Here is a 23122-nt window from a genome sequence, read left to right as displayed (position 1 = left end):
TACAAACACGTAACACGTGTGTGTATGAAAGGTATTTAAGCTCTCCTTTCCTTCCTTTATTTATTTTCTTTTATTTTTATTATTCCATACTCTCTCTCTTTATTATTAGGTGTATGAAAGGTAAAGTTTTTCAATTAATTGGGTTCACACACCAAACAAAATTACCTTTCACCAAAAATATATACATACATAAATAAATGAAGATACTTAATCTCTTCCTTCCTTCCTTAGTTTAATTTCTTTTATTTTTATTATTATCACTATCATTTTATAAAACTATGTATTATTTATTTATTTATTTAGTCATGGAGTTCAAGAAAGAGAAGCTAGTAAGGTTAGTCTCTTTGCTTGTATTTTCTCTCTTTTATGATTCCCATTTGCCTTTTTTTGATGATTTGTTTAAAGGATGTTCTCAAAATTTACAGGTTTAATGGTAGACAAAACCTGGAGAAGACATTGCCTGTACATAAAACATCAGCTCCATTGTTTAAAACTGAAGGAGGTGGTATTAATAGTGACAGCAACACAGGTAACAAGGTTCCTAGATTTGGAAGGTTTAAGGTATTTCCAGAGAATCATCATGAGCCATATTGGAGAGAGAGAATTCTTGATCCAGGAAGTGATGTTATCTTGAATTGGAACAGGATATTCCTCTTCTCATGCTTGACAGCACTCTCTGTTGATCCATTGTTTTTTTACCTTCCATCAGTAACCAACAAGGAAAAGTCATCTTGTATGGATACTGATTTGAATTTAGGAATTACTGTGACATGTTTTAGAACAGTTGCTGATGTATTTTACATAGATCATATTGTAATAAAGTTTAGGACAGCTTATGTCTCACCTAGTTAAAGAGTTTTTGGGAGAGGTGAACTTGTTATGGATCCTAAGTTGATCGCAAAGAGATATTTGAGATCAGATTTCTTCATAGATCTTGTTGCAGCATTACCTCTTCCTCAGGTACATACATTCCTATCTTCGTTTCTGCTTTTGTTTATTTGATTTGAATGTAGAATTTTAGCCTGTGATTTCATTTTTTTTTCTTTTTTGCATAGAAATCACAGCTACTTGTAAAAAATGAGAACGAACTTGAAATTTTCATTTAGTTGATGAGGTTGAAGTTGCTACTGCAATTTTCAGCTTCCCTTTTGCCACAAAATTCCAGGAATTTCTTTCACTTCTTGAGGTTGAGCTGAAGTTACAAATCCGCGTTTCGCCCAGTGGCGTTCACCTCTGCAGAGAGGGGGAAAGGTCTCGAGTTTGATTCTTAACTTTGTGACTAAGAATATGCGATTGTGCCTGCTCTTTTGGATTGAAATATGACACATATGGCAGTGTATTTGATTTTTTAAGCACCCATTACTTGCAAATGAAAGTTTTCATATTTCTTTGATTTTTAGTGCCTTTTCGTTATTGCAATCTGTCCTTTGAAGCTAAAGAAGAAATGACATCAAATTGTTCCCTTTGGCAGATTGTGATATGGTTTATTATACCAACAATTAGAAGCTCGCGTGCTGATCATACCAATAATGCCCTAGTACTGATTGTTCTGCTCCAATAAATTCCCAGATTGTATTTGATTTTTCCATTAAGTTCTGAGATCATTAAAGCCACTGGAGTAGTTACAAAGACTGCCTGGGCAGGGGCTGCGTATAATCTCCTGCTATACATGCTGGCTAGTCATGTACGTAATGCCTCCTTGAATCAGAAAATACTTGCATTTATAGGCTATACTACTTGCTGCTCTCACAAAACAATAGCTATTGCTGTTGTGTCGGTCATTTAGTGCGGCTTTACACTGATTAGGCCTGTGATCTTGTAGGTGTTGGGGGCATCATGGTATTTGCTGTCGATTGAGCGTCATGCAACATGCTGGAAATCTGCTTGCAAACATGAATTAAGCCCTATACCATGCAACCCCCGTTACTTGGATTGCGAAACTTTGGAATTTCCTGATCGCAAGTCCTGGGAAAACACTACTGTTTTGTTTGCCAGATGTAATCCAGACGACACTTCCTTTTTTGATTATGACATATTCGCAAATGCATTGCAGCAGAAAGTACTTTCCTCTGAGTTTCTTGAAAAGTACTTGTATTGTTTATGGTGGGGCATGACTTCATTGAAATTCACCATAGATATTCATTCAAGATAATGATAGAATCTGATTGCATTTTATCAGTTTCACTAGCTGTTTGAATCGATGCATGATGTTGAAGGAGAAAATTTTCTTTCTTCTGCATGCAGTTTCTGTGGTATTATTATCCACAGATACATAGATTCCATCTAATTGTCTCCATAACTCAAAGAGGTTTTTATAGGAACTTCTAACATATCTTTTCTGCTTATTGTATTTTTCAGTTCCTATGGCCAGTCTTTGTCTACAAGCACATTCATTGGGGAAACTGCATTTGCCATACTCATTGCCATCTTGGGCCTGGTTTTATTTGCTCATTTGATTGGGAATATGCAGGTAATGTGGACACATGACATAACCTTAGGCTGTTTTTGGCCTCTGTTGCAATTGAAACTGTGATGTTTTGCAAATAAATTAGTAGGAAAGGGCAACCAAGCCCTTGGAGGCTTAGAAGTAAGTATAATTAAATGAGGGGTATTGTGGTAATTGAACAATAGTTGATAAATATAAATAAAAGAAAGAAGAAGAAAGAAAGAGGGATCTGAAAATGGAAGGAGCAAACCGTGAGAGAGAAGGGAGGAGGAAGAAGAAGAAGAGAAAAGAGGGGAAGAGAAGGGAAAAGGGAGAGAAGTAGAGGAAAATAAGTTTAAAGGTAAGATTATGTATAAATGTGTGTTCTTTAAGCTTTAAGTTCTGTTTTGATAAATGTTAGGGTTTTGAATATTGTGTTTTGAGTTTGATTGATGAATTAATTGGAAGGTTATGGGTTGATTGTTGTGGGTAATTGGTTAATTAGTTGATTGTGAGAGATTGGAGGTAAAGATGATGATTTTGAGTTATGATTTTATTTGAATGGTGAAATTGTGTTAGAAATCAGGTGATGACAGTAGGTAATCTGTGAAATTCTGGGTTTGAGGTTGAAGATGACGAAAATTCAATTTGGTCCCTCAATTTGTGAAATTACAGTTTAGTCCCTAAACTTTGGGAAAAATTATAATTTGACCCCTAATTGTATTTTGAGATTCTGGACAGTGTTATTATGAGGTTAAGGATGATGAATCTGAGTTTGACAATTGATTTGGAATATTTTCAGTTTGGTCCCTCAATTTTGGAAATTTACAGTTTAGTCCCTGAACTTTATGAAAATTACAGTTCGGTCCATGGTTCGTTCTAGACAGAATTAAGGATGGTTTATGGGTGAAAATTCAGTATAGTTATGTATTTTCCAGATTGGTCCAGTTTTGGTAAAATTACGTTTTGGTCCCTGTTTTGGAAAATTGTCGTTTTAGTCCATAAACGTAGGAGACTAAAGCTGATTTTATTTTATGCATTGGGATCTTTTGTTTGAGTTATTTTTGAGTATATTTCATATATTGTTGTAGGTTCTCCTAATGATCCTCAATAGGATTTTCGGGTCTTTCGTCTGACATTCCTTTTAGTTCTATATTTTCCGGGTGAGTGGAATAATCTTTAATATGCATATATGATAAGTAAATATGTATGTTGATTATACAATGAGTACAACTCGTTAATTTCTTGAATAATTATATATGTTGCTTATTTTCCGAGTACTCATTTATTCTTGAATTTGCACTCGCAATCTGTCAAAGTAAATCCTATTTGATATGATATACGTTTCTTTGATGATTATGTGAATATCTATTATGCCTTGATATGGGACTTGTCAGTAACTCCATGCTAACGGAGAGTAGTTAGCCTGTGTGCACATAGTATTATGTATGTATACCTAGCTGGTGAGAGAGGCATCAGCCTGTGGCGACTGATCATCCCACAGTGGTCACCTTCGGGTGTCATCTGGTCTGGTCACCTTCGGGTGTCATCTGGTCACCTTCGGGTGTCATCTGATCTCTGACATATAGTCCACTACGTTATGATGATACGTTTAGTATGTATATGATATGATATGTATATGATAAGTTTAGTATGTATATGTATATGTATATCAAGATAAATGATCTTGCGAACTATAAATATCAAGAATATCTAAAATGTATATTAATTATTATTCCCTCACTGAGTTGGTTGAACTCACCCCTCATTCTTAATATTATTTCAGGTTCTTAGTTTCTGATAGCAGGTGAACCTTGTTGAGTGTTCCTGCTTCTTCAGTTTTGGGTCAGTATGCCTTGCTTATCTTTCAAGGTTGTTTGATTCGATGTCTTAGGCGCTCCACTATTACCTTGTTTTAAGTCTGAATTTTGACAATGTAATGAGTATTATGGATTATTGTTTTTGTTTTAATTACTGATGAGGAGTTTTAAACTATTTTTTGGTTTCATCAGTTTTGAGTAATATAAGATTTCTGAAGATTATGAAATGCTGCGTATTTTGAAATAAATTATTCTTTTGATATGTCCGTTTTGAGGCTTAGCGCGGGCGGGGTGTCCTTCCGGCACCGCTCCTGCGTTGCCGGTCATGGACCCGGGATTCGGGTCGTGACAGAAACCTTCCCCTGCTACAAAAATATTGAAGTCTGTTTTCTTGGAAAAAACTTGGAAGTGTTCTCATTCTCAAGAGAGTATTTCCCTTATAGTTTTCATGATAATTTTCTTCTGAGATACAAAACTCTGCAGTATTTAACATACTCTCTCTTGAATAGACCTACATGCAATCTATCACTGTGAGGCTTGAGGAGTGGAGGCTCAAGCGACGAGACACAGAAGAGTGGATGAGACATCGTCAACTGCCCCAAAGTTTGCGTGAACATGTCAGAAGATTTGTTCAATACAAGTGGCTTGCAACTAGAGGGGTTGATGAAGAATCAATTCTGCGTGCATTACCTATGGATCTTCGTCGAGACATCCAGCGTCACCTATGCTTGGACCTTGTTAGACGAGTAAGGGACTCCCTAGTGTTACTTTCAAGCATTTTAAAATCTCATGCAGCTTTAGCTAATGTTTTTCCTATTTGTAGGTTCCTTTTTTCTCGCAGATGGATGATCAGCTACTGGATGCCATATGTGAGCGCTTAGTGTCCTGTTTGAGTACTCAAGGAAACTACATAGTTCGAGAAAGTGATCCGGTTACGGAGATGCTTTTTATTATCAGGGGAAAGCTAGAGAGCTCAACTACAAATGGAGGGCGAACAGGTTTCTTCAATTCAATTACTTTGAGACCTGGTGACTTCTGCGGTGAAGAGCTGCTTGCCTGGTCATTGCTTCCAAAATCTACTCTCAACTTACCTTCTTCCACAAGGACAGTGAGAGCACTAGAAGAAGTGGAAGCATTTGCATTGCGAGCAGAAGACCTCAAGTTCGTTGCCAATCAGTTTAGACGTCTCCATAGCAAGAAACTACAGCATACCTTCCGTTTCTACTCTTACCATTGGAGAAGCTGGGCTGCCTGCTTTATTCAGGCTGCTTGGCGTCGACACAAGAAGAGGATGATGGCAAAGAGCCTGAGCATGTCAGAGTCCTTCTCAGTTTCTGTTGATGAGCAAACAGTTTGTGATGAAACAACACTAGAGGAGGATGAACCAAGTTTTGCACCTTCAAATTCTCAAGCAAAACAGCACCTTGGTGTTACAATACTAGCTTCAAGATTTGCTGCAAACACAAGGAGAGGGGCACAGAAAGTCAAGAATGTTGAAATGCTCAAGTTGCAAAAACCTGAAGAGCCAGACTTCTCTACAGAACCAGATGATGACTAGCTCGACCCCTGTTCTCACCCAACAGCCAACTACCAATGGGAGAAAGCTAATATGGAAGGCAAATGATCCAATCCTGAAGGGATATTAATTAAAATCCTCCACGCCATTACTAGTGCTATAAGCACCCATGGATGACTCCATTACTTTTTAGGTTGCTGGAAGCCAAGTGGATGTAAAAGGTGCGAGTTGCTTGTGATTTATCTCATGTAGGCAGTCTTGATTAGAGTTTTGTCACAGTCAATCAGGTGAGATTAACACATTATTGCCTTGGATTTTCTTGCTGAAATGGCCCTGAGCTCCGTGATAAATTTCAGCAAGATAATCTTATTCAAGAGGATGAATGGCCTTGATGCAGTTGCGACTAGTGAGGCTGTATTTCGTAAAGCGCTTTAAATTGTAATATTATTAAATTAGTCTTTTTTGATATTTTAAGATAATTTTAATATGCTTGGATCGAAATTTGGAAAAACATTAAATTATTCCAAATATATTTTTAAACAAATACATGTCATGTGTACTCAAATATAATTTTACAGAAACAAATGTTGATTTTTGTTATTATATTATTAAATAAAAAGTAATATTTTGTTTTACAAAGAATAAACACAATAAAAAGTTCATGATCTAGGTTCTATGAACGATGAAATAATTCATAAAGCCCGAGTTCATTCATTATTTTATTATTAATAAAAATTTATTTTTAATTTTTTTAAAATCAAATTATATTTATATCGGTAAATATATTTTGACTAAATTAAAAATCATTTTAATGTTGGATTTTTTTTTATATCATAATAATTATATATAAAATAAATAAATAAAAATTATAAAGTATTAAAAGATGAATTAAACAAATTACTGATTAAATTAGAAAACAATTAAAAGGATAAAAGAAGGTGAATTATTTCAACCTATAATGCTTGCCTCGTGGTTAAATAGATAATGTTTTAATTAAAAAAAAGTTCGACGAATCACTTTCTTTTTCTTTTTGTTTTCTCCTTTTTCACCATTCAATAAAGTTACCAAGCAAAATAAAACATATAAGCACTGAGATGGGAAATGATATGTATAGTGAAATCACTAATATTTTTAATTTGCTATAAATATTTAATTTTGTATATATATTATTAATTAATAATTTATGAATTATCATATTATTTACAGTAAAATTAACAAAAATAACAAAAAAAAAAAAACTAAACATGCGGCTGAATCACTGTAACCACACTCAAAATAATATTAATCTGAATGGCGTTTATGAGTTTTTTTTTTAATTTACTTAATTTTACATTTTAATTACTCAATCTTAATGTTTTTAATTTTATTATTTCATATAAAATTGTTTTAAAAATTAAATTTTATAATATTTTTGATTTTTTCAATTAAATTATATATCAATCTTATGAATTTAGTTTTTTTTCTTCTCAATTTCAACATTTAATATTAGATTTGTTGAAAATAGAATTTTATAATATTTTTTCATTTATATTTTATGAATTTTAACTGATTTCATGATTTAGAAACTAGGTTTAACAAATTAATCTACGGTGATAAGAGTTTTTTTTATTAGTTTTTCTAGTTGATTTGTTTTTTTAACTATTTTTTGAGTTTTTTTAATTTCATTTTATAACAACTTGTTTTTTTTCTTAGTTTTTATTTTTAATTTTAGTAATTATGCTTTGTATTTTTTTCTCTTGGGTTATATATCATTATGATAAATTTAATTTTTTTTTCTCCACTTCAAAATATTATATTTATTAAAAATCATGCTTATTTTTTAAATTTACTTTTTATTAATTGATGTCAGTCAAATAGCTAGTTTAACCGCATAAACTGGATTAATTCTGATTTATTTTTTTCCATACGGATTGAATTTTGTTGTTTTTTTTTTAAAAATGTGTATGATTTGCTTTCTAAACCGTTCATTCCCAACTAATTTACTTCCCCAAACTTCTGCATTCCTTGTCAGAGAGAGAGAGGGGGGGTCCTGCTTCCGCAAATCCCTTTCTTCAATCTTCCGGATTTGTTACAAAGTGTCTCTGTCATTTGGGTCAATAAAAAAACAGACCACAGGGAGAAGGAAAAACACCTAGGAAGGTCGACGATGATGGCGGCGGCGGCAGTGAGACGAGGAGGTTCAGAAGCCTTTTTCACTGGGTCCCATTTTCAGCGATGCCAAATGAAAATGACGGGTATGATTCTTCCATCTCCAACCACTTCATCAATGTTGTCTATCAACCACTCCAACTCCATTTCTTCTTCTAGCAGTAGCTGTAGCAGTACATATCAACACAAAAATGACGCTTCTTCTTCTTTTAGAAACATTGATGATGCCCTTGCTTCTTTCAATCACATGCTTCATAGGAAACCCCTGCCTTGTATTATCCAATTCGCCAAATTATTGTCTGCAATTGTCAAAATGGGACAGTATTACGATGTTGTGATTTCTCTTTCCAAACAAATGGAATTAGTTGGGCTCTCTCCTAATATTTATACGCTTAGTATCTTTATGAATTGCTTCTGCCAGTTGCAACGTGTTGATCTTGGGTTCTCTGTCTTGGCCAAAGTCATTAAACTTGGTCTTCAACCCACTATTGTCACATTTACCACCTTAATCAATGGGCTCTGTAAAGTGGGTGAATTTGCCCAAGCCGTGGAATTATTTGATGACATGGTGGCAAAAGGGTGTCAACCTGATGTCTACACATATAATACGATTATCAATGGCTTATGTAAGATTGGGGAAACTGCTGCGGCTGCTGGATTGCTTAAGAAAATGGAAGAGGCAGGCTGCCAGCCGAACATGGTGACATACAGTACACTCATTGACAGTCTTTGCAGAGATAGGCTGGTGAATGAGGCTTTAGATATCTTCTCTTATATGAAGGCTAAAGGCATTTCCCCAGATATTTTCACTTACACCTCTTTGATCCAGGGCTTATGTAAATTCAGCCGATGGAAGGAGGCTTCGGCTTTGCTAAATGAAATGACGAGTTTGAATATCATGCCAGATATTGTCACCTTCAACGTGCTAGTTGATACTTTTTGTAAAGAAGGCAAGGTTTCAGAGGCTCTAGGTGTGTTAAAAACAATGACTGAAATGGGTGTGGAGCCTAACGTTGTTACTTACAGTTCGTTGATGTATGGATATTCCTTGTGGACGGATGTTGTTGAAGCTAGAAAGCTGTTTCATGTCATGATAACCAAGGGTTGTAAACCAAATATTTTTAGTTATAACATCTTAATTAATGGATATTGTAAGGCCAAAAGGATAGACGAGGCCATGCAGCTTTTTAATGAAATGATTCATCAAGGCTTAACTCCGAACAATGTTAGTTACAACACTCTTATTCATGGCTTTTGCCAATTAGGCAAGCTCAGGGAAGCACAAGATCTTTTCAGGAATATGTGCACTAATGGCAACCTCCCAGATTTATTTACTTACTCAATATTGCTTGATGGCTTTTGCAAACAAGGGTATCTTGGTAAGGCATTCAGACTGTTTCGAGCAATGCAAAGTACTTACTTGAAGCCTAATCTGGTGATGTATACCATCCTGGTTCATGCCATGTGCAAATCTGGGAATCATAAAGATGCTAGGAAACTGTTTTCAGAACTCTTTGTCCAAGGGCTGCAGCCTCATGTTCAGCTATACACTACAATAATAAATGGACTTTGTAAAGAAGGATTGTTAGATGAAGCATTGGAAGCTTTCCGAAATATGGAAGCGGATGGCTGCCCTCCAGATGAAATTTCTTATAATGTTATTATTCGAGGACTTCTCCAGCATAAGGATGAATCAAGGGCGTTGCTACTTGTTGGAGAAATGAGAGACAGAGGTTTCATTGCAGATGTGAGACCATGCTTAAGTGAAGTTTGCCAAGGTAAAAAGGTGATGTAAACTTTTATTTCTCCATGCTGCAAATTCTTGTGGCAAATATTAAGTAATTTTTCCGCAACATGTAAGTTAATTTTAGTTCAATCTTGTCAACATCTGAACAATGACACTAGTAAAAACACTATACATCAAAAAGAAACACAAAATAGAATATATTTTGCCCGAGAGATCTGCTAATAAAACTTCTTGGTCTCTGATATACATGTACTGTTTTTTCAATTTTTTATTTTTGGCATGCTCTTCAAGTCCACTTTCTTACAAGTTAGTGTTGTAAAACATATATAAAAGTACCTGAATTTTTTTATGTTTAGCCTGCAGGTTTACTCTCTGTGTTATTCTTCACGGTTCCAATCCAAAATAATATGAAAATGAAATTTTTCATGAATACAATAATTCAAATGTGAAAGATAATGTTTAAGATCTTATCGGAAAAAGATTAACTTCTATATAAAAGCTGGTCCGAATATATTAGAGAATAATATAAATCATATATTGGAACTTTATTTAACATTTTTTTTTTAATTAAATTGTTTCTTTGACATGATATCATAGTTCTAAGTGACCAAACTATCATATATTCAAAATCCTGTAAATGTAAATATAAATTGTATAGTAAAAACCTCACCTTAACTTGGTTTTTTGACATAGAATAATCATTATAAAGAATAAATTAAAGAAGAAAGCAAATGAATATCTGAGCTGTGTTTATTTTTTTCTTTCACTATTAGTTTTCTGTTGGGCTTTTAATGGAAGTCAACCACATTGAACACCTCACTTTGCCTTTTCACCACCTAAAGCCTCTCTTTTCCTCTTTCTGCAAAATCTCCTTTCATTTTATTCAGCTTGGAACTCAAGGTCCATTTCTTGAAAGAAAGATTTACTTTCAAATCAGAAATGAAAAATTCAGTGAAACTTTTTGAAGACAATCCTCTTTTGTATCCCTTTCTTGGATACATAGTATATTATAGGATTACTTACAGTCATGGAGTTCAAGAAAGAGAAGCTAGTAAGGTTAGTCTCTTTGCTTGTATTTTCTCTCTTTTATGATTCACATTTGCTTTCTTTGATGATTTGGTTAAAGGGTGTTCTCAAAATTTACAGCTTTAATGCTAGTCAAAACCTGGAGAAGACATTGCCTGTACATAAAACATCAGAGCCATTGCTTAAAACTAAGGAGGTGGTATTAATAGTGACAGAAACACAAGTAACAAGGTTCCTAGATTTGGAAGGTTTATGGTATTTCCAGAGAATCATCATGAGCCATATTGGAGAGAGAGAATTCTTGATCCAGGAAGTGATGTTATCTTGAAATGGAACAGGATTTTCCTCTTCTCATGCTTGACAGCACTCTTTGTTGATCCATTGTTTTTTTTTCCTTTCATCAGCAAGCAACAAGGAAAAGTCATCTTGTATGGATACTGATTTGAATTTAGGAATTACTGTGACATGTTTTAGAACATTTGCTGATGTATTTTACATAGATCATATTGTAATAAAGTTTAGGACAGCTTATGACTCACCTAGTTCAAGAGTTTTTGGGAGAGGTGAACTTGTTATGGATCCTAAGTTGATCGGAAGGAGATATTTGAGATCAGATTTCTTCATAGATCTTGTTGCAGCATTACCTCTTCCTCAGGTACATACATTCCTATCTTTGTTTCTGCTTCTGTTTATTTGATTTGAATGTAGAATTTTAGCCTGTGATTTCAATTTTTGTTTTTCATTTTTTGAATAGAAATCACAGCTACTTGTAAAAAATGAGAACGAACTTGAAATTTTCATTTAGTTGATGAGGTTGAAGTTGCTACTGCAGTTTTCAGCTTCCCTTTTGCCTCAAAAATTCCAGGAATTTCTTTCACTTCTTGAGGTTGAGCTGAAGTTACAAATCCGCGTTTCACCCAGTGGCATTCACCTCCTCAAAGCGGGGGATAAGGTCTCGAGTTTGAGTCTTAACTTTGTGACTAAAAATATGCAATTATGTTTTTGGTAGACTGATATGGTTTGTTATACCAGTAATTAGAAGCTCACATGCTGATCATACCAACAATGCCCCAGTGCTGACTGTTCTGCTCCATATTCCCAGATTATATTTGATTTTTCCATTAAGTTCTGAGATCATTAAGGCCACTGGAGTAGTCACAAAGACCGCATGGCTGGAGCTTCATATAATCTCCTGCTATACATGCTGGCTAGTCATGTGAGCAATGCCTCCTTGGATGGGAAAATACGTGTCGTTTTAGGTGATACTACTTGCTGTTCTCTCAAAATGCTATTGTTGTTGTTGTTGTTGGTCATTTAGTGCTGTTTTATACTGTTTAGGCCTCTGATCTTGTAGGTCCTGGGGGCATCATGGTATTTGTTGTCGATCGAGCATCATTGAACATGCTGGAAATCTGCTTGCAAACATGAATTGAGCCCTATACCATGCAACCCCCGTTACTTGGATTGCGATACTTTGGAATTTCCTGATCGCAAGTCCTGGGAATACACTACTGTTTTGTTTGCCAGATGTAATCCGGATGACACTTCCTTTTTCGATTATGGCATATTCACAAATGCATTGCAGCAGAAAGTACTTTCCTCTGAGTTTCTTGAAAAGTACTTATATGTTTTATGGTGTGGCTTGCAGAGCTTGAGGTATGACTTCATTGAAATTCACCACAAATGTTGGGAGACACAATTTCGATCATCCAAAATTAGATAAGCATATACGTACAAATATTTCATTTTATTAAAATATATGATTTGGTACAATTTTTATTTAAAATATTCTTACAAAAAGAATAAATAATCCTTTTATTCTTTCCTTGGATTTGATATGTGGTGACTTGATTTATTTGTGAAAATAAGTCAAGATTTGTACTTTACAAGAACGCAAATTTGAGTGTGTATTGCAAAGTGAGATTTGGTGATTTGATGCTTTGAAAGAGGACATTTGATTTGTCTTTTAAATGTTGTCGAAGAATTCTTATGGGACGTTTAGACTTAATCCAATAGAGTTTTGTTTTTTATAAATTCTAAGTGTAGATGAAAGAGGATTGATAGCTTTTGAGAGAACTTATTTGCTTGAAGTGCTTTTCTTGAAGAAAATTCTATATCTCAAAGAATACTAAGGTTTATTTATTTTCCATGTTATTTATTTTATTCTTAAAAAATAAAATAAAAAAATGACACAAGGTGAAATTTGATTGTAGATTTTTTTTGTTTATATCCTTCAAGACAAGTTTGATTTATTATCTATTTTTTTGGATGAACTCATAACTCTTGCTAAATTTATTGCGGATAGATCAATGGGATACAATAATTTAGCTATACCATCACTTTTAAACGACAGTCCAGATTGAACAATGTGGGCGTTCGAATCCTTCATCTGTCTGGTCATATTATAGCACCATGGCACCGCTGTACAAGGGAGGAGCAAAACTCTAATTTCCAGGATGATGAAGATGAAAACAGACGTTGACGTTATCAATGAACTGAGCTTCATTGGACTTCGTAGTTGTCATCAAACAAGGCTAAAAATAAACTCTCCGCTTGAATTGCGCTGCAAAAGAAGCGATGAAAATAGGCAGAAAATCCTTTGATTAAATCATACTCTCTCCCTATCTTTATCGTCCCTCTTGTATTTTGGATAAAGGAATATGTTCACGAGAAGAAACAGACCGCAACCTCTCCCTGTATTGATTTCATGAGATAGACGAAAGGATTGAGAGCTCATGTAAGATGCAGACAGCAGCCTTACATTTGGGAATGAAGTGGATGAATCTTCCTGGCAAGTTGAGACATTCTGCAGTACAACCTCTCTATCAAGCTGACGTTGTCTCTATGTTCGCCTTATTATTGTCCATTTCATTTGATTTTTAGCAATCAAAACTAATTCATTGGGAGGAGCAGCATCGAGCTTCAAGTTCATTGTAAGGACAGTGCTTGAACTACTCCTCGCCACCAGCCATAATTCTCCTCTATACTCCCAGCTCCCATGCTTCCATAGGATGTTAAGAGGAAAGAACTTTAAGCGGGGTAGCTGTTTAGAATATTTAATAAAGTGGGCAACATGAAAAGTACTATTTTACCACGATAACCAAAAGGTGAAACTAGCCTTGTTGAAGAAGATAAAGGTATTTGGCGTTCTGCAACATAATGATCTGAGTTAAACCTTGAGTTTATTAATAAAATTTCAAGTGTTACAATTCTATATATTTAATGTTCTGTAACACACAAAGATCTGAGTTAAACTCTAAATTTATTAATAAGATTTTAAGTATTGCAACCCTGAACCATCGGTCTCCATTTGATTTAAACCTAACTCCTGCTATGGGAGGTTATAGACACCTTATCCATAAAACATACAGCAGGAAAACAACATTGAATAGAGCTTTTTCTTTCCTGTGAAGGTTATTATCTATCGTGGGATTTCTTAATTGCCATTACTTAAAGATTGATGAATCCCTCCAGCATAACCAGAGATAGACATGAGTTTAACTTTAAAGGTGATCATAATCGTGGTGTACTCTTTTTGTGTAGGGAAACTGCTGATTTTTTTTTCAAAAAACAAATTCAGTGTATTTTACAATAATGTAATCATTTGAAATGTAAAATTGCTTTATAAGATTTCGTTCCGTTACAGTTTCCATGATAAATTTCTTCTGAATTCTAGAACTCTGCAGTGTTTAACATGCTCTCTCTTGAAGAGACATGCTTGTAATCTATCACTATGAGGCTTGGGGAGTGGAGGCTCAAGCGATGAGAAACAAAAGAGTGGATGACACATCTTCAACTCCCCTACAGTTTGCGAGAACTTGTCAGAAGATTTGTTCAATACAAGTGGCTTGCAACTAGTGGGGTTGATGAGGAATCAATCTTGCGTTCATACCTCCGTACAGATCTTTGTCGAGACATCCAGCGTCACCTATGCCTGGAGCTTGTTAGACAAGTAAAACACTCACGATCAAGCATTTTAAAATCTATCTTCTTCTGTCATGCAACTCTAGCTAATGTTTTTCCTATTTGCAGGTTCCTTTTTTTCTCGCAGATGGATGATAAGCTACTTGATCCCATATGTGGGCGCTTAGAGTCCTGTTTGAGTGCTCAAGGAAACTATATATAGTTGGAGAAGGAGATCCGGTTACGGAGATGCTTTTTATTATCAGGGTAAAGCAAGAGAGCTCAACTCCAAATGGAGGGCGAACAGGTTTCTTCATGTCAATTACTTTGAGACCTGGTGACTTTTGCGGTGAAGAGCTGCTTGCTTGGGCATTGCTTCCAAAATCTACTCTCAACTTACCTTCTTCCACAAGGACAGGGAGAGCACTAGAAGAAGTGGAAGCATTTGCATTGCGAGCAGAAGACCTCAAGTTCGTTGCCAATCAGTTTAGACGTCTCCATAGCAAGAAACGACAGCATACCTTCCGTTTCTACTCTTACCATTGGAGAAGCTGGGCTGCCTGTTTTATTCGGGCTGCTTGGCGTCGACACAAGAAGAGGATGATGGCAAAGAGCCTGAGCATGTCAGAGTCCTTCTCAGTTTCTGTTGATGAGCAAACAGACTAGTTTCAGCAAGATTTTGTAAAAAAAATATTTTTTTTTATTTTAAAATATTTTTTTAATTTATTTTGATATGTTAATATTAAAAATAAATTTTAAAAAATAAAATAATATTATTTAAATATATTTTTACATAAAAAAATACTTTAAAAAATAATTGTTATTACAATATATGCTACCATAGCAATTGCATTATGTTTAAAAGTATTTTTTTAAATATATTTAAATTATGTATTTTTTATATATATTTTAAGATAATTTTAATATTTTTATATACTAAGTAGGATTTTTTATTATTTAGATAATTTTGATAATTTTCATGTTTCGTATGAAAATTATAAAAAAATATCAAAAAAATATTTTAAATTATTTTAAATATAAAAACACATCTAAAACACTTTATAAATCTAAATAAAATGATTTATTGTCTAAAACCATCTAAAAAATTAGTTTAAAAACAAAAAATAATTAAAAAAACTTCTCCAACTTTATTTTATTTTTTCGGGTAATATAAGAATTAAAAAAACTTAGTGGATTTTCTTTTATCAAAAAAAATTGTTTATAATAAGATTAATTTAACTTTTTTAGTTACTGTAATCAATGTAATAATTTTTTTTATATGAACATGTAATCTAGTAAATTTTTTCTTTTTTCTCTTAATTTTAAGGACTAGAATATATTAAAAATGAAGTTTGGGATAAAATATTAACTTATTAAACTAAAAAAACTAAAAATAATTTTGCCCTTGTTCCCCAAAAAATATTTCTTGCTAGCATTTAAACTATTTTTTTTATATAAAATCAAATGATATTATCTTGACATCATTATATCACTATAAAAAGCAAAATCAGACAAATCATTCCAATTAAATGCAATGTCAAGAACAAATTTGAAAAAAAAGAGAAAAAGAAAAATAATTAACTGTTTAAACAGTAATCACAAAAGAGAAACCTTGCATTCCTTGTGTATGTGAGAGAGACGGTCCTGCTTCCCCAAATCACTTTCTTCAATCTTCCAGATTTGTACAAAGTGTCTCTGTCGTTTTGGTCAATAAAGAAACAAGACCACGAGGAGAAGGAATAACACAGAGGAAGGCTGATGATGGTGGCGGCGGCGGCAGTGAGACGAGGAGCTTCAGAAGCCTTTTTCATTGGGTCCCAAGTTCAGCGATGCCTAATGAAAATAACGGGTATGATTCTTCCATCACTTTTGTCTAGCAAACACTCCAACTCCATTTCTTCTTCTAGCAGGAGCAGTAGCGGTAGTAGTAGCAGTAGATACAAACACAAAAATGATGCTTCTTCTTCTTCGTTTAGAAACATTGATGATGCCCTTGCTTCTTTTAATCACATGATTCATAGGAAACCCCTGCCATGTATTATCCAATTCACCAAATTATTGTCTGCAATTGTCAAAATGGGACAGTATTACGATGTTGTGATTTCTCTTTCCAAACAAATGGGTTTAGCTGGGCTCTCTTCTAATACTTATACCCTTCATATCTTGATGAATTGCTTCTGCCAGTTGCAACGTGTTGATCTTGGGTTCTCTGTCTTGGCCAAAGTCATTAAACTTGGTCTTCAACCCACTATTGTCACATTTAACACCTTAATCAATGGGCTCTGTAAAGTGGGTGAATTTGCCCAAGCCGTGGAATTATTTGATGACATGGTGGCAAGAGGGTGTCAACCTAATGTCTACACTTATACTACGATTATCAATGGCTTATGTAAGACTGGGGAAGCTGCTGAGGCTGCTGGATTGTTTAAGAAAATGGAAGAGGCAGGCTGCCAGCCGGACGTGGTGACATACAGCACACTCATTGACAGTCTTTGCAAAGATAGGCTGGTGAATGAGGCTTTAGATATCTTCTCTTACATGAAGGCTAAAGGCATTTCCCCAGATATTTTCACTTACACCTCTTTGATCCAGGGCTTATGCAATTTCAGCCGATGGAAGGAGGCTTCGGCATTGCTAAATGAAATGACGAGTTTGAATATCATGCCAGATATTGTCACCTTCAACGTGCTAGTTGATACTTTTTGTAAAGAAGGCAAGGTTTTAGAGGCTCTAGGTGTGTTAAAAACAATGACTGAAATGGGTGTGGAGCCTAACGTTGTTACTTACAATTCGTTGATGTATGGATATTCCTCGTGTACACAAGTTGTTGAAGCTAGAAAGCTTTTTGATGTCATGATAACCAAGGGTTTTAAACCTGTTGTTTTTAGCTATAACATCTTAATTAACGGATATTGCAAGGCCAAAAGGATAGATGAAGCCAAGCAGCTTTTTAATGAAATGATTCATCAAGGCTTAACTCCGAACAAAGTTACTTACAACACTCTTATTCATGGCTTGTGCCAATTAGGCAGAGTTAGGGAAGCACAAGATCTTTTTAGGAATATGCGCACTAATGGAAACCTCCCAAATTTACGTACTTACTCAATATTGCTTGATGGCTTTTGCAAACAAGGGTATCTTGGTAAGGCATTCAGACTGTTTCGAGCAATGCAAAGTACTCACTTGAAGCCTAATCCGGTGATGTATACCATCCTGGTTCATGCCATGTGCAAATCTGGGAATCTTAAAGATGCAAGGAAACTGTTTTCAGAACTCTTTGTCCAAGGGTTGCAGCCTAATGTTCAGATATACACTACTATAATATTTGGACTTTGTAAAGAAGGATTGTTAGATGAAGCATTGGAAGCTTTCCGAAATATGGAAGAGGATGGCTGCCCTCCAGATGAAATTTGTTATCGTGTTATTATTCGAGGATTTCTCCAGCACAAGGATGAATCAAGGGCAGTGCAACTTATTGGAGAAATGAGAGACAGAGGTTTTGTTGCAGATGCAAGGACCAGGTTAAGTGAAGTTGGTTAAGGTGAAAAGGTGATGTAAATTTCTCCATGCCGCAAATTCATGTGGCAAATGTTATGTAATTTTTCCTCAACTTGTAAGTTAATTTTTAGTTCAATCTTGTCAACATCTGAACAATGACACTAGTACAAAAACTATACATAAAAAAGAAACACAAAACCGAATATATTTTGCCCGAGAGATCTGCTAATAAAACTTCTTGGTCTCTGATACACACGTACTGTTTGTTCAATTTTTTTTTGTCATGCTATTCATGTCCCCTATCTCTCTAAAATTCAGGTCCATTTTCTTACAAGTTATTGCGATAAATCATATATAAAGGTACCTGAATTTTTGGATGTCTAGCCTGCAGGTTTACTCTCTATGTTATTCTTCATAGTTCCAATCCAAAAACATACGAAAATGAAATTTTTCATGAATACAATAATTCAAATGTGAATGATAATGTTCAAGATCTTATCAGAGAAAGATTAACTTCAATATAAAAGTTGGTACGAGGATATTAGAGAATAATCAATATACAGTATAAATAAAAGAAGAAAGCAAATGAATATCTGAGCTGTGTTTTTTTTTTTTCCATTCACTGTTAGTTTTCTGTTGGGCTTATGGAAGTCAACCATACTGAACACCCCACTTTGCCTTTTCACCACCGAAAGCCTCTCTTTTCCTCTTTCTGCAAAATCTTCTTTTATTTTATTCAACTTGGAACTCAAGGTCCATTTCTTGAAAGAAAGATTTACTTTCAAATCAGAAATGAAAAATTCAGTGAAACTTTTTGAAGACAAAATCCTCTTCCGTATCCCTTTCTTGGATGCATAGTATGTTATAGGATTACCTAATGCCATGGAGTTCAAGAAAGAGAAGCTGGTAAGGTTAGTCTGTTTGCCTGTATTTCCTCTCTTTTATGATTCCCATATACTTTCTTTGATGATTTGGTTAAATGGTGTTCTCAAAATTTACAGGTTTAATGGTAGACAAAACCTGGAGAAGACATTGCCTGTACATAAAACATCAGCTCCATTGTTTAAAACTGAAGGAGGTGGTATTAATAGTGACAGAAGCACAAGTAACAAGGCTCCTAAATTATGAAGGTTTAAGGTGTTTCCAGAGAATAATCATTTGGAGAGAGAAAATTCTTGATCCAGGAAGTGATGTTATATTGAATTGGAACAGGATTTTCCTCTTCTCATGATTGACAGCACTCTTTGTTGATCGATTGTTCTTTTACCTTCCATCAGCAAGCAACAAGGAAAAGTCATCTTGTATGGATACTGATTAGAATTTAGGAATTACTGTAACATGTTTTAGAACATTTGCTGATCTATTTTACATAGTTCATATTCTAATAAAGTTTAGGACAGCTTATGTCTCACCTAGTTCAAGAGTTTTTGGGAGAGGTGAACTTGTTATGGATCCTAAGTTGATCACAAGGAGATATTTGAGATCAGATTTCTTCATAGATCTTGTTGCAGCATTACCTCTTCCTCAGGTACATACATTCCTATCTTTGTTTCTGCTTTTGTTTGTTTGATTTGAATGTAGAATTTTAGCCTGTGATTTCATTTTTTTCTCTTTTTTGCATAGAAATTACAGCTACTTGTAAAAAATGAGAATGAACTTGAAATTTTCATTTAGTTGATGAAGTTGAAGTTGCTACTGCAATTTTCAGCTTCTCTTTTGCCTCAAAATTCCAGGCATTTCTTTCACTTCTTGAGGTTGAGCTGAAGTTACAAATCCGTGTTTCGCCCAGTGGCATTCACCTCTGCAAAGAGGGGGAAAGGTCTCGAGTTTAAGTCTTAACTTTGTGACTAAGAATATGCTATTATGCCTGCTCTTTTGGATTGAAATATGGCACATATGGCAGTGTGTTTGATTTTTTAAGCAACCATTACTTGCAAATGAAATTTTTCTTATTTCTTTGACTTTTAGTGCCTTTTCGCTATTGCAATCTGTCCTTTGAAGCTAAAGAAGATGACATCAAATTGTTCCCTTTGGCAGATTGTGATGTAGTTTATTATAACAGCAATTAGAAGCTCGCTTGCTGATCATACCCTAATGCCCTAGTACTGATTGTTCTGCTCCAATATATTCCCAGATTATATTTGATTTTTCCATTAAGTTCTGAGATCATTAAAGCCACTGGAGTAGTCACAAAGACTGCCTGGGCGGGGGCTGCGTATAATCGCCTGCTATACATGCTGGCTAGTCATGTACGTAATGCCTCCTTGAATCAGAAAATACTTGCCTTTTTTAGGCTATACTACTTGCTGCTCTCACAAAACGCTAGCTATTGCTGTTGTGTTGGTCATTTTGCTGCTTTACACTGATTAGGCATCTGATCTTGTAGGTGTTGGGGGCATCATTGTATTTGTTGTCGATCCAGCGTCAAGGCAACATGCTGGAAATCTTCTTTCAAACATGAATTAAGCCCTATACCATGCAACCCCTGTTACTTGGATTGTGATACTTCGGAATTTCCTGATCGCAAGTCCTGGGAAAATACTACTGTTTTGCCTGCCAGATGTAATCCAGATGACACTTCCATTTTCAATTATGGCATATTCGCAAATGCATTGCAGCAGAAAGTACTTTCCTCTGAGTTTCTTGAAAAGTACTTGTATTGTTTATGGTGGGGCTTGCAGAACTTGAGGTATGACTTCATTGAAATTCACCATAAATATTCATTCGAGATAAAATCTCATGCAGCTTTAGCTAATGTTTTTCCTATTTGGAGGTTCCTTTTTTCTCGCAGATGGATGATCAGCTACTTGATGCAATATGTAAGCGCTTAGTGTCCTGTTTGAGTACTAAAGGAAACTATATAGTTCGAGAAGGTGATCCGGTTATGGAGATGCTTTTTATTATCAGGGTAAAGCAAGAGAGCTCAACTCCAAACGGAGGGCGAACAGGTTTCTTCATGTCAATTACTTTGAGACCTGGTGACTTTTGCAGTGAAAAGCTGCTTGCCTGAGCATTGCTTCGAAAATCTACTCTCAACTTACCTTCTTCCACAAGGACAGTGAGAGCACTAGAAGAAGTGGAAGCACTGCATTGCGAGCAGAAGACCTCAAGTTCGTCGCCAATCAGTTTAGACCTCCAGATTTGCTGCAAACACAAGGAGAGGGGCGCCAAGGATGTTGAAATGCTCAAGGTGCAAAACCTGAAGAGCCAGACTTCTGTACAGAACTAGATGATGACTAGTTTGACCCCGGTTCTCATCCAACAGCCAACTACCAATGTGGAAAAGCTTTAATGGAAGCCAAATGATCCAATCCTGAAAGGATATTAATTAAAATCCCCCACGCCATTGCTGGTGCTTTAAGAACCCAGGGATGATTCCATTAATTTTTAGGTAGCTGGAAGCAAGTGGATGTGAAAGGGGCAAGCTGCTTGTGATTTCTCTAATATCCATTAGTTTATAGGTATATATACATGTAGCAAGTCTTGATTAAAGTTGAGTTTTGTTACAGTCAATCGGGTGAGATTAACACATTATTGCTTTGGATTTTCTTCTTGAAATGGCACTGAGCTCCATGATAATTAACAGAAGCTCTAAACCACGTAGCATCTGTGTACACACATTGAATTTACTATTCATTGCTATACTTCAATGACTATCATGCCCTTCCAATAAAAAATTAGAGGCCTATAAGTTGGGTGTTAGTTTGGTCTTTTTGTATGCTTCCTTTTCCATTAATTATTTGACTAGGGTTACATGTGATTTTTTCAAATTTCATAAACACTCAAATGATTTTATTATCCTTCACGTTAAAATCTTTAAAACTATCATTTATGGGGTATTTAGATCTTTTTAATTTTTAATATATGGTTAAAAAATAAATTTTGCCCTTTAAATAAAAAAAATAATATATAAGTGTTTTTTGGTCTTTTTACCTAATTTTTCTCTCCATAAATCTTATAATCATCGGAGGTAATTTTGTCTTTTCAAGTTATTTAATTAATATTAAAATCTGTAGTTGTTGGCACGTGTTATATGTGTACTAGCGCTAACAGATAAAATATATTTGTGTTTTCAAAGTTGTGCATGTAGAGCCTTCCGGTGTTTAAATCTTCTCTTTTGTCATATTATTGGAAGCATTGTCGAGTTTTTTTCCTTATAGGGTGGCACCTGTCACCACTGGTGGGGCGGTTTGCCGTCAGTAAGTCTTTTCCCCCCCTCCTTTTATCTCTCTTCCCGTAAAACAAAGCAGCTTTGTCATCTTTGTTTTTGATATTTTAATTTTAGTGCTTATTTTTTATTTTTTATTTTTTATTTTTTATTCTTGATCCTTTTGTAAAAGTTTTATTTATTTTGGATTTAGTTATTCAATTCCAATCTATCATGTATTGTTTTTCTCAATTTTGTCTTTATTTTTTTTATTTCTAGTTTTTTTTTTTGTTCTTTTATAAAAGTTTTATTGGTTTTCAATCCTTAAATCAAGTTTATGGTATTTTTTTTCTTTCTCATTTGTTCCTCATTCTTTCGATATTTTTTCTTTTGTTAAGTTAGTTTTCTTTTTACTTTAACCTTCTAACAAATAAAACTTGGTTTGACCTCTAATTTATTTTATATTTTGATTTTCACCCTCATTATTTTAATTGCTAATTTTTTTTTTATCTTGTATGCTTTTGTGTAATTAATTCCCCTATGATTTCATCTTTTAGAGTTTGATTTGTTGGGGATTGAGTTTCGTAATTTCTACATGTTTGGTGCTTCTAGTTTAATGACTTGGGTCATGAGTTTAAAAAATTAATGCTAGTTGACATCTTTTTTATTTTGTTTATTTTCTTTTCATATTTCATTGTTTGACATTATTTTTATATTAAAAAAATGGTTTTTTGGTTTTCTTTAATTTCTTTTCTATCAGATTATCCTGATATTATGACATAAGCCATGTGTTTTACAGGTTAACTCGGGTTGGTTCACCCTTTATTACCCAAGTTATTTGTCTATCACGTTATCTCGAGTTGACTAGGACTGATTGTTTTGTCTGTTTTTT

At 34.6% G+C, this 23122-nt stretch overlaps 2 protein-coding genes, 1 long non-coding RNA gene and 2 pseudogenes across 6 annotated transcripts; 4 read left to right on the top strand and 1 right to left on the bottom strand.

The window, feature by feature from the left end:
- The first annotated feature begins 50 nt into the window (after nt 1-50).
- LOC18100723 (probable cyclic nucleotide-gated ion channel 14) lies at nt 51-6305 on the top strand (annotated as a pseudogene).
- Nucleotides 5123-21721, bottom strand: LOC127905472 (uncharacterized). The gene is made up of 3 exons (XR_008059508.1): nt 21125-21721; nt 14920-14985; nt 5123-5270 (listed from the first exon to the last, which is right to left on the bottom strand). It is a non-coding gene; the product is annotated as an uncharacterized LOC127905472 (long non-coding RNA).
- On the top strand, nt 7723-10706 carry LOC7459907 (putative pentatricopeptide repeat-containing protein At1g12700, mitochondrial). Its single transcript, XM_052453978.1, has 2 exons — nt 7723-9687; nt 10544-10706. The coding sequence occupies exons 1-2, from the start codon at nt 7908-7910 to the stop codon at nt 10567-10569; spliced, it is 1806 nt and encodes a 601-aa protein (XP_052309938.1). The 5' UTR covers nt 7723-7907; the 3' UTR covers nt 10570-10706.
- Nucleotides 10684-11928, top strand: LOC18100721 (probable cyclic nucleotide-gated ion channel 14; annotated as a pseudogene).
- Nucleotides 16101-21697, top strand: LOC18100718 (pentatricopeptide repeat-containing protein At1g62930, chloroplastic). 4 transcript variants are annotated; one of them, XM_052453979.1, is made up of 5 exons: nt 16101-16434; nt 16770-18134; nt 20121-20332; nt 20470-20772; nt 20875-21697. In XM_052453979.1, the coding sequence occupies exon 2, from the start codon at nt 16914-16916 to the stop codon at nt 18123-18125; it is 1212 nt and encodes a 403-aa protein (XP_052309939.1). In that variant the 5' UTR covers nt 16101-16434; nt 16770-16913; the 3' UTR covers nt 18126-18134; nt 20121-20332; nt 20470-20772; nt 20875-21697. The 4 variants fall into 4 exon arrangements, with proteins under 4 accessions (XP_052309939.1, XP_024459842.1, XP_024459841.1 ...); XM_024604074.2 differs by having other exon boundaries at nt 16149-18134; nt 20218-20332; nt 20875-21641; XM_024604073.2 differs by having other exon boundaries at nt 16149-18134; nt 20875-21641.
- Nucleotides 21722-23122: the final 1401 nt, after the last annotated feature.

This window comes from Populus trichocarpa, chromosome 6 (genome assembly GCF_000002775.5).
Source record: "Populus trichocarpa isolate Nisqually-1 chromosome 6, P.trichocarpa_v4.1, whole genome shotgun sequence".
Classification (NCBI taxonomy): Eukaryota; Viridiplantae; Streptophyta; class Magnoliopsida; order Malpighiales; family Salicaceae; genus Populus; species Populus trichocarpa.
Note: the sequence above shows the minus strand (reverse complement) of the source record. Positions and strands in the feature narration are given on the sequence as shown.